This window comes from Anabrus simplex, chromosome 1, assembly GCF_040414725.1.
Source record: "Anabrus simplex isolate iqAnaSimp1 chromosome 1, ASM4041472v1, whole genome shotgun sequence".
Classification (NCBI taxonomy): domain Eukaryota; kingdom Metazoa; phylum Arthropoda; class Insecta; order Orthoptera; family Tettigoniidae; genus Anabrus; species Anabrus simplex.
This window is the reverse complement of record NC_090265.1, coordinates 1,621,092,608-1,621,105,103: the sequence shown is the minus strand read 5'-3', so window position 1 is coordinate 1,621,105,103 and position 12,496 is coordinate 1,621,092,608. Positions and strand designations below refer to the sequence as shown.

The 12,496-nt window shown below is 33.4% G+C and overlaps 1 protein-coding gene across 1 annotated transcript in view; it reads right to left on the bottom strand.

The window, feature by feature from the left end:
- Positions 1 to 12,496, bottom strand: part of Ten-a (tenascin accessory) — a 596,228-nt gene that overhangs the window by 503,203 nt on the left and 80,529 nt on the right. Inside the window, exon 8 of the mRNA XM_068225631.1 lies at positions 7,841 to 8,048. Coding sequence (XP_068081732.1) covers positions 7,841 to 8,048 — 208 coding nt within the window. The remainder of the gene's footprint in view (positions 1 to 7,840; positions 8,049 to 12,496) is intronic.

The window sequence follows — 12,496 nt, the reverse complement described above, 5'->3', positions numbered from 1 at the left end:
TGCCTCAGTTAGACATGCACAGCTTGTGAAATAAAGACAGCAATAAATGAAGTTTAACGAAAATTGCATTTATCTATATTTATAAAAATCAAGATGGTGATTTATCTTAGAAAAATATACTGGTGATATACTAGTAAATGTGATTAAATGTGATTAAATTAGTGACAGTAATGTTCTGTAATTGGCTTTTCACTAACATAAGTCTAAATTGTATGAGTATTCAAACTTACAGTAGGTCTATGTATGAATTAACTTTATAGCAAATGACTCTGTGGAAGTAAGTATAACATTAAAAAATTCTATATAGAATGATCGATAGGTAATGTAAAGAAATCAATGTGACTGAACAGTAAACTGGTCAAACTTCTATAACTTGAACATCTGCTGTACGGTACCTAGATTTTTTTATATCTCAAAGGAATTTTAGTTTCCCAATGGAATCTTCTATATTTTCTATAAATCAACATTCTATTAAATTAACTTTTTTATTTCTTGAAGGATATTTCTGGTCCAAATGTAAAATAACTCTAAGTTATGCAGCATATTATGCTAAAGCAGACTTGATTATCCCCACATAAAACTAGTTCCTGTAGTAGGAACCTGGACTTAACTAGTCTCCTTATACAAGAATAAGTATCCTCTACATTTTACTCACAGTGTGTTGTTAGACTAGCAGAGGAAAATGATGGTTTTCTTTTTAAAGATAGGCCTAATATTAATTTGTAAGTATCCCTAAATAAGAATGTTCCTTATAAAGACAAAAACTGTTTTTTAAAAACTGACTTTTAATATGATATCTAATACGTAGTATTAAAATTAATTGTAGATGTAGAAAAAAATTAGTGACATTAGCAACTAGAGCCATTGTAGTATGCAAAATTTGATAACCTCAAGTAATTCGAACCTTCACAAGTACTTTCACATATTGCAGTTCAACTGTAAATAATGAGGATGGATCATTCCAAGGAATATTTCTTCTAACTCAAAGGCAACAATAGACTGCCTTCTAATATTTATGAATTGATTCTAATACCTTCATTAGGCCTAAATATCTCCATTAATCAAAAATATATAACAAATAGTCACAAACTTTTGTTCATATTCTCATACCATTTTTTTAAAACTTAGAATATTTCATGCAAGATATATATTCTTAGGAGCAGTAATGTATATGACAGTAATTTCCTATGCAAATCAGAATTTCTCATAAATTTGGAAACACCTGCAGCAATGGCAGGTTCACCTGCAGCAATGGCAGGTTCTAAGCAGAATATTGATTATCAACAAAATATTTTATCAGCAACTTCTCTAAAAGAAAAGTTTAAAACAGCTCAAGAAAAGACATTCAAGAAAGGATATTATTCAAACAAAGCCCTACATTAAATTACAAAGTTTCATTTCATTATTGTCTTCTTCAGATCAGAGACTAATCTCTTTTCAAGTACTTTAATAGATTTTCACTTACAGTATATTTTATTATATGAATAACATGCTTGTAGGTGATTTAGCATTAAGGTATAAGTTATACATTTCAGTTAATTATTTACCTAATGTGCCATTCATATAATGTTAAAACAAAGATCTGAACACTTAAAACTGTAATAAATATAAACTTACCAGTTTATCTAATTATGATCAATTCTGCACTAGCTTTAATATTAGGATTTAAAACATGCTCTGCAGAAACTGGTACTACCTTACCGTAAATTCTATAGAACTATCTGCTAACTTTTTTCTGTTCAGGGGGGAATTAATTTTTATTCTTTTGTGAAGATTTTACAAATACCTGCATATTAATAAAAATGTTAGTTTAGTTGAAAATAAAATTTTCATAGTTCATATTTGTATTTCGATAAATATGCTGTGCAAAACAGGCTTTACTGTAATATGCACTATGTGGAGATTCACAAAATAATACTTTGCTCAATTTTGACATACAATTTGAATGATTTGGTTGAAGTAATATAATGACTAACCGACACAAAAGATACATCTTGCTATTTATTACAAAATTAAAATAAATAATTTAAATAAAAAATCAAAACTAACAAAAATAAAGCTATGTAGACATAAATAAGCCTACATGTCACCTTACTCTACCCTTAGCTGCACCAATGTGAGAGAGCAGACAGATGACATAAAAAGAGCAATGAATCTAATTAGTAATCGTAGTAGTAAAGACATTTGAGACATACACATAAAGTTAGAGGGTCAAACACTAGACAAAAACACACTTGTATTAGGCTTTTGCCAAGACATGATATGAGAAAATCACATACCCAGCTTTTCCACAGATTCAAATGAACAGAAGAAGTGCTAGATTATTGGTGAATATCAATCTATAAGTCTCCCCAAGTACACATTACATTTAATTACTGATTATTAACAAAAACTAACAGATATTTCAAATGGTCATTCAAAACCATTCACTGAGATTTTAGTTAGTTCATGGGTGAAGAATACATATTACAAGGTAGAAGAATTAAGGATTTATATAGCAGATTGTTTTGAATGCATGGTTTAAGAAAGTACACAATTATCAGAGGAGAGCAACATATAGAACATTAGTTTATTGGACTAGAGAGTCAAATATAACTGATAATAATGAAACAATTCACAATACAAAAAAGTCACGAGGGACATAAAATTTGTAAAACAGCCTTATAACAGGCATTGCAAAAGATGGCTGTCTACCTGTGGTGTCATGGACAGGAACCTATGCCAGCAATGAAAGAGTGAAAGGGTAACTCATATAATAAAGAAGAAATTAGCTATTGTAATGAAGATTCACTGGTCAATTAGGTAGGATACAGAATATTAGTAAACTCTGATTGTGATGTCCATTCAGTTTAATTTCATCCTACCATTATCCTTTCAGAAAATAAACCAAATTATTCATAGATGTCCTGACAGAAGTGAATTAATGGGGATGGATCATTTATTTATTTATTTATTTACTAATTTATTTATTTATTTATTTATTTATTTATTTATTTATTTATTTATTTAGTCAATATTTTCTATTATTTAATGGTAATTTTTTGTAAATTGTCATCACAATAAATATCTTAATTGGAAATACAGATGGTATATTGGCTTTGAGAGTTCCACATTACAACTGTTTAGGTGACGTTCAAGATCGAATCTTGTCCTTCCAAACATGGCACCGTCAAACTGTAAATGGTCCACTGTTTAAGAAGTCCCACAAAAGCACAATATTCTGCAATATTAATTTTAAGACATTCAAAGTAGTACTTAAACTTTCCATGTCTGGAGAGAAACTGAGTGAGAATTAATTTGGGCACTAATGTTTTGCACTGGAGCCGGCTATATATGTCGGGGAAAAAATAAATCTCTTGTGACAGACCCCTTTGTACTTGATGTCCAGAGATTGTTCCACTGAGCATTCTGCTCCACACACTTCTCTCATTAGAAATGCAAGGTCATCAAAGACTATTTAGTACAAATTTTTAGATTTTTTTGCACTTCTGACATGGTCTAGTCAATTGTGAAGCAAAGTGTTTTAGGAGCTGGCAATTAGTAAGAACTGGAATATAACTGAAGGGACTACTGAGTTTGGTTTGTAAATTATTTCATAGTGATTTTGTCAGATCATTCATTCATGCACAATATTTTCTGCTTCTCTTGATTTTCCAGTCTTTAATCTAAAGGTAATTGTAAGAGTAGCTATCGATCAGAAACCTGTTGAACAATTGCAGAAATACACATATCTCGGTACCATCGTTAATGATTAATGGGATAATTTGGATGAAGTAAAGCCAGGACTGTGTTCAACAACATGGCAAAACTGTTTGAAAGTCGTGAGTTAACATTAGCCACAAAAATGAGATTTCTTCACTGCTGTGCGTTTTCTGTTCTCTATATGATGTTGAAAAATGGACTGTGACAAAAATTAGAGGCCTCTGAGATGTAGCCCTACCAAAAGATCATAAGAGTGTCATAGACAGATCAGGTCACAAATGCAGAGATCCTTCGAAGTATGAGAAAGATTATGGAAGTACCAACCATTCTAAAAACAAGAAAGCTTCAGTATCTGTCACATAATGAGAAATTGAAACAGATACCATTTGCTGCAAGAAATGCTGCACGGAATAATACCTAGAATGACAGGTGTTGGCAGGAGACGAATCTCCAGGCTGAAAAAGCTCAGAGACTGGACTTGCAAAACATCGGCAGAGATGCTCAGAGACTGGACATGTAGAACATCAGCAGAGTTACTCCAAGCAGTTCAAACAGAGAAAGCACAGCCATGATGGTTGCCGATATCCAGAACAGATAGGGACAAGAAGAAGAAGAAGAATCATAAGCTGTTGCGATACAACTTGTCTCATCATCACTTTCTCCAGTTACTACCTGAAATAGTTTCAGGGGTGTCAGAACAGAAAGCAGATCAAGAGATTCTCGTGTTTCATCTGTAATCTTTTTTAAGTCGTGTTTCTGTTATAGACTAGCAAGTACCTAACATATCTGAAAGTGAACTCAGCTTCACAGTTCCTCCTTTATTAGATCAAAAACCCTTTAGGTACTACTTTTATTCCATCTACAAACATTTAATTTTTTTTTACTTTGAGAAGTTCAGTTGAGTATGCTATAACACAGGGTTGTGTAGAAATATTTCTCCTTTTTAAAAGCATGAGTGGTTGAGATCTTAAAATCTATTAAAAGAAATGTCTGATATGGTCACTACTGAAAGGAATCCCATTTATTGGCCATAGAAGGTTGATACTGTCAGTATGCATAGCACATCTTTTTTCTTGCATTCTCCTACAGTTTAGCATTCTAGCATTCTGAAAAGGAAATCATTTCCTAAATCCTCTGCAGGATTATTACTTTACAAAGTACTAGCTCTTACCTGTGACTTTGCTCTCACAGAATTTTATTTTGTGTGAAACTTGCTTGTATGAACATAGGTAGGGTGTGGGTGCATGTGGGATATTACTTTCTTTAACGTTTCTTGTGTATTACTGGTCCAAAATACAAATTTGTTGTTTAATGAACCATAAGAACGATAACCATTAAAGTGCTTGTTGTGAGTAATCTATCAAAAATAAACCTATGCCTTTGCAGACCTTTTTGTGGATTTCACTGAGAGTTACAGATGTAACCCATATAATTTTCATGGATCTGTAATAGTTTAGGCAGATTAATCACTCTGAAGGGTTCCTAATACAAAATATTGTTGACTGCCACACTTTTTATTTAAATTACTTACTCTTCAGATATGCTAGAATAATTATATTGCCAATAATAATCTGGAAGAAGTACTTTTTCTAAAGGTGAAAGAATGACTGACATTGGTTGAGTGGTTCCTGAGAAGAGATTACCTTCCATTTACAAACAAATTCAGAAACATTTTTCTGAAACATTGTTATGATCAATTCTATATTAATTGTACGAATGGTATTCAATTACATTTGATTAATTAATGGAGTAAAATTTTAACACCTTTGATCTTTGGCAAATTACTTATTCCCTACCATTTATTAGCATCATTATAATTCCACTTTTCTTACATGCTCTAGTATATATATATATATATATTTTTGAAATTAATTATTACTGTATTGAAAACCTACAACCTGTTTTCCAGTCATTGACTGGGTCAGGGATGGAATGAATGAAGCCCCCATTTTGTGGCGAGGATAGGAATTGTGCCAGCTGCCGAGGCCTGTCGCACTCCTCTGGAGCAATGATTAATGACTGACAGATGAAATTAAATGATAATGAAGAGTCTTGCTGGAATGAAAGATGACAGGGAAAACTGGAGTACCCGGAGAAAAATCTGTCCTGCCTCCACTTTGTCCAGCACAAATCTCACATGGAGTGACCGGGATTTGAACCACAGAACCCAGCGGTGAGAGGCCAATATGCTGCCGCCTGAGCCACTGAGGCTTTATTACTGTATTATTACTATTAATTATTTTAGAAAATTCATGATTTTTATTCTTTTGTCATCAGATATAAATAATAACTGCCATCATAAATCTTCTGTTCTTTAAAATCTGAAAGAACCTTCTAAAATCCTTGATTGGTGAATATGGAGTGAACTAAGGGCACATTTTGTAAAATGTTATTCCTGACTTCTTGTACTCTAAAAGTAAGTAAGATAAATTGGTCTTGCTTTTAAAAAAATATCCATGTTCATTATGTTACATATTGATTATAGGGTATGGTTTTTCATATCATGACTTGAGCAAGGGGTAATAAGGGGAGGATAATCATGAAAATTTGGTATTCAATAAAGTAGGGAAACAAATATTTTTTTTCCTTCATCAAACAAAAATAAATGAAACAACTATGATGGAACAGGAATAATCATTTTTGGTAAAAGAAAATTAACAAGGAGGCTAAAACATTGAAGCATGAACAAATAAACATATTTTATAAAGAAGATGGAGTTTAACATGGTAGGTATATCTCAAAATGTATGGTAAACATATTATGCAAGGATATCAGATAGAGTCTTCATTTTGAAGCATCATGGGCATACACTTTCATGTACTGTACTCTATTTTTCAACAACAGTGTGTATGTGAATCAGCTATACCATTTTACCTCTGCATTATAATAGTTCCAGAGATATAATGATGTATGAAAATTTTATAATATCACTTTCAGCTTGTCAATCATATATTGTAAAATTATCAAATCACATGCATTTTCCAGAACTAGTATGGTTTATCATCATTTAATGAAGTATTTGTAACTGAATGCATTAAATAATGTCTTTGCTAAATGTGCACTAAATGTGCAAAATCATGGGAATCATTTTATACATACATGCTAAACTGTATGCCCATGTTGGTACTCTTTGATATCCTTTCGTAAATACATAGTACATCTAATGAAAGAAAATGTAACAAATATGAAATATTATGAATGAATGTAAATAATTAAGTAAAGACTATGTGTAGTATTTGTTTCCATTTGCAGTAACTTTGAAAAAATGTACCAAATGTAGGGTTTCCTACATAATTTAAAATACTGATCAATACATACATATATAGATACATAACTTTGCATTAAGTTAAATTTTATTTTTATAAACTAATAATGGCCAAAAATAACTTTTTCAATATTTTTTTTTTCAGAAACTAAGCCAAATACATTACATTTGGTAAATTATAGGTATAATCTTAATGATCCTGTAAGAATAAAAAAAATGAATTACTATTACCCTGAAAACACAACTAAAATGACAGTTAAATACTTTGAATTCTGAATAATAATAATAATAATAATAATAATAATAATAATAATAATAATAATAATAATAATAATAATAATAATAATAATAATAATAATAATAATAATAATAATAATAATAATAATAATAATAATAATAATATAATAATAATAATAATAATAATCATCATCATCATCATCATCTCCACATTCCCCATGTACTACATAGTGGATTAAATCTGCAAAATCTTTTCTCGTATCTAAACTGCTAAATACAGAAAAAATAAACAAGTATATTCATCCAGGTGTTCAGATTTTCTGGATGTAAAATCTATAGTTTTGGTCATGAAAACCAAAAAATATGGGTGAGGATGCCATCATGCTGACCATGAGGCACTTCAGCACCTGCAGGCCAATTGGCTGGGTAGCACTTGTCTTGCCAGGTCATGGCCCTTAATTTGCTGTTGCACTACTTTTCACAAATTTTTAAACTTTAAATCTATAGTCATATACAGTATGGTACATGATTTGTTAAACTCCATCTTCTTTTATGAAATCTTAAAATGATAAATTTATAAGAATAAATTGTATTTCTGTTATTTTACTAACAAATTATTACGGATGGTATTCCTACCTTTCACTGTATTCATCCATATGAGCATAGCTCTGGACACTATTCTCCTCAATTAGAAACTTAACTCTCTGGTAGAAGGATGCAGTCACAGATGGCGGCTGTTTCCGCAGAAGAACCTCCACGGGATCATTGGATGCCAAACACATAATGTGATCAGTACATGTTGGATGAGAGCAACATTCACTGTCAGAGCAATCCACCATACCATCTGAAAAGAAATATTTTTATTACAGCATATGTTGGTGATTGAATAGTGACATTCTCCCAGAAACAATCTTATTAAATCACAAGGCAAAATTTTAGAGGACAAGCAAGAAACATCATATGGGTTAAAAATATTTTTCAAAATCAGTGCCATGTGTTAGCCTGATCCTTAAACTACATGATACCGAGCTCGATAGCTGCAGTCGCTTAAGTGCGTCCAGTATCCAGTATTCGGGAGATCGTGGGTTCGAGCCCCACTGTCGGCAGCCCTGAAGATGGTTTTCCGTGGTTTCCCATTTTCACACCAGGCAAATGCTGGGGCTGTACCTTAATTAAGGCCACGGCCGCTTCCTTCCCACTCCTAGCCCCTTCCTGCCTCATCGTCGCCATAAGACCTATCTGTGTCGGCGCGACGTAAAACAAATAACAAAAAAAAAAAACTACATGATGGTAGCATAATTATTTTATTTTAACAATTCATTTCATGTTTCACTGACATAGATAGTTCTTATGGTGACGATGGGAGAGAAAAGGGCTAGGAGTGGGAGGGAATCGGCCATGGCCTTGATTAAGGAACAGCCCCATTTGCCTGGTGTGAAAATGGGAAACCACAGAAAAACATTTTCAGGGCTGCCGACAGTGGGGGTGATGGTAGCAACAACAGCACTGTCAGTGCTCTGGGCCGACAGTGGGGTTGATGGTAACAACAACAGCACTGTCAGTGCTCTGGAAACATTCTAATAAATTTCTCAGTACAGGTTATGTACATTCAAAATCTATACCTTAATTTGCAATGAGAATTTTACTTAATGTATACATTTGTAAAGTTTCTGCAGTCTTCTTGTACTAAAACATTAAATATCCTCTGTAAACAATACATTGTGGTTAAAATGAAAGACTTCGTTATTTATGGTATATATACCACTATTAGGCAGAGATATTCTCTGTTTTAAATGTAAGGCTACATGTAGCAGAAATATGGACTGAGAGAAAGGAGTTTTAGATATTCTTTTCTAGTGGTGCCAATATTCACCAAGTTTTTCCTTTTCATAGTGTTTTGACTCCGACAGTGATGTGAGTGATAATATGATTCAAGAGGCAACACAAACATAGTATTTGAGATGTGAATTAGAGAGAGATCTCCCTGTTAAAGGCTCTACTCTTGAGTATAGAAATTTGTGTGATATTTTTACTTTTATTTCATATTCCATGGCCTACCCTAAACTATGCTCCAGATTTCATATTCTGATATCATAATTTGAATTATATACACATTGTTGTAATGTCCATTATTGATAGACTTTGAAATTGGCACGGCTGAGTATGCATCTGTCTTAAAACTACTCGCTCTCTGCACATGCCCGTGCAGGCTTGGACTCTGTCTGTTATTGATTGCCGTGTTGTCTCCTTTTGGATCATTCTTGGGAGGCAGCCGTGGCTGCCTTCTTCCACACACGAGACACATGATCGATCGAGGATCAATACCTGGGTTTGACCTGAACAGTAATAGGCAACACCAGCCTGCAGAAAATCTTCAAATATCTTCCTTTTAATATGTAGCAGGTAATTAAGTCACAAGAACACATCATGGGACCTGCAGTAAAGTCTGCCATTTCTTAGGAGGCTAATTGCAGCAGTTGTTTGCTGTGAAATGGGGTTGCCATATCCATACACAAGAGATATTCAAGAATATTCAGATTTATTAATACAGTAGAAGTCCGTTATAGTGAGAATTTACAACGGCAAAAAATTTACTTGCTATAGCGGATTGCCGTTATACCCAATTTTCCCTAAAGTTCAGAAAAGATACGCAAAAAACCAAATACTTCACCATGCACGTATCATAGAAACATATTGTATGTCCCAGAATAATAATAATAATAATAATAATAATAATAATAATAATAATAATAATAATAATAATAATAATAATAATAATAATAATAATTTTGCTGTAAATTTATGAGGGAACAGACTTTCTGAAATTTAACCTGACATGGTAATAAATTAACCTCTGAAATCAGTGATACGTACTGTCATATCTTGAGATGTATCATATTTTTATTTATTTACTGTACCTAGTACTAAAATCAACTGCCGAGCTGAGTGGCTCTGATGGTTGAGGCCCTGGCCTTCCGACCCCAACTTGGTAGGTTTGATCCTGGCTCAGTCCGGTGGTATTTGAAGGTTCTGAAATACTTCAGCCTCGTGTCTATAGATTTGCTGGTAAGTAAAAGAATTCCTGCGAGACTAAATTTTGGCACCTTGGCATCTTCGAAAACTGGTAAAAGTAGTTGGTGGTACGTAAGGCCAATTACATAGTTATTACTGAAATCAGTTGTTTATTTCAGCCTTTATTTTGACCAAGCTAACGAAAGCTATCTGTCACATTATTTACGCAATTATGAAGAATAAGAAGAAGAATTATGAAGGCACGTTTTCTCTCGTTTCAAACTTGAATATTTCTTTTCACCAGTCAACGGGGATTAATAATCGGCAGTTGGCTACTGTGGGTAGCGGACGTAGAGAGAAATCAATATGGATGATAGATCGTGTTCAATTTACATCTAGCCTTCAGAAACACGACTAAAAATACCTGTTGTACACCATCACTTTTTTCTTTCAGTTCAATACTTGTGAAAATTTGAATTTATAATTCCACCATTACAAAACTGTAATTGTCTTTATTAAAAAGACTACATTAGATTATACTCGTGATACATGTTTCGTCCTCTTATGGGACATCTTCAGTCACAAATACAAAACATTCAAGATAAGGTGAGGACACGCTGAAATAAGTAAATAAAAAGTCTTTGGATCCAGTGATGCGGTGTGATGGCGCCTTGTCAATCTTGAATGTTAAAATGGTGCGGCATGAACATTATATGAAGCATGAAGTCCAGTTAAAATCAGATTAAATTGTTGTTAAAAACAACGAACTGTCCAATTATAAAACAACATGAGTGGCTGTGCGAATAAAATTATATGTATATTGTACATAAAACAGCATGATGGTAATGCCACATTAAAATAGTTTTCTTGATTAGAAGGTGGAGTTATACCGATGATGCAAGTTGAACTTGATTATGTGTTGACAATAGGGGGCCTCCTTGCCCGTTCTACGTCGACCGCTCCCCTCAAGTGCTAAAGCTAACTGTATGCATATGCATATAATTCATCATGTGAGATAGTAGGCTTAACAAGTTCAAGAATTTCACTCTCATTCAGATGCCCACACACAGGTACACCTTCATCAGCTTTTACATAATCGTCAAATTGACAGGTGACTTCCAGCTGGGAAGGAACACGTTCCAGCTATCTGGTACTTTGAGATGAGGAAGTTCCTCCTCAATAATTTCGCTTTCTGTTTCACTTTGACAGAAGCCAACATGTCTGAAACATGCGAAATTGCAGCGGGAGATATGGTTTCCCACTACACTGCGATACTCGGATAGCTTCCGATACATTCCATTTCAGTACTCGTTTCACCCCAAGCCTACGCATCAATGAGTTGACCAGTATGCAAAGAAAGCGATGTTTAAGGAGTTTAAATATCCCCTGATCATGTGGTTGTAGCACACTGGTACAATTCGGTGGTAGGAATCCCAATTCAATATTCTGTAGCTCAACATTTGTATGAGTGGGGCAATGGTCTATAAAAAGAACGACTTTTCTGTTCTTTGATCCAATTCTCGAATCAAATGCCCGAAGCCATTGCTTAAAAAGTGCCAATGTCATCCATGTTTTCAAGTGAATGCTTGATACGAACTGAAGTATAATGGTGCCAATAAAAGACTTGGCAAGGGACCCGCCGCTGCAATATTTGTCAACCTTTCCATGGAAGGTTTTGTAATCTAATTGTGTAAAACGATCACAGTAATATACAAATATTTACCGTACTTTAGTTCGTTGAATATTGAGAGTTACGCAGAAAAAAGTAATCAATAGTTTTCTGCTAGCTTTTTGCAATGAAATGTAGAAATACCGATAACGGAAAATAAAACATGTTAAAATCTCTCATAATAACAGATGACTCAGTGAAAGGGTTCTTGTTGTAGAAGGCTATTGTACAGTTTAATATAGGAATTTTGAAGGGACATAAAAAACCTGTCATTAAAACGGGGTTCTCGTTATATCCCATACTCGCTATAACGGACTTCTACTGCATGAATTTTATAGGACACAAACTGGAGAAAATCAACGTACTATACAGTGTACTTCAGATACAAACAACTCAGTAAGTAGGATGGTCTCAAGTAAGAGGTTCTTCGTAGAAGTGGAATTTTAGCCAAACTACCGATGTGTCAGTAACCTCTTTACTTTATCTGTTGAATGAGATGATCTAGTCTAAAGGAGAAAGCCTTGAGAGAAATGGAATGAAGAGAAAAATAAAAAGTGTAATTTTATTACTGTGCAGTACCATTTTACTTACAAACTATGTTCAAAATGCTT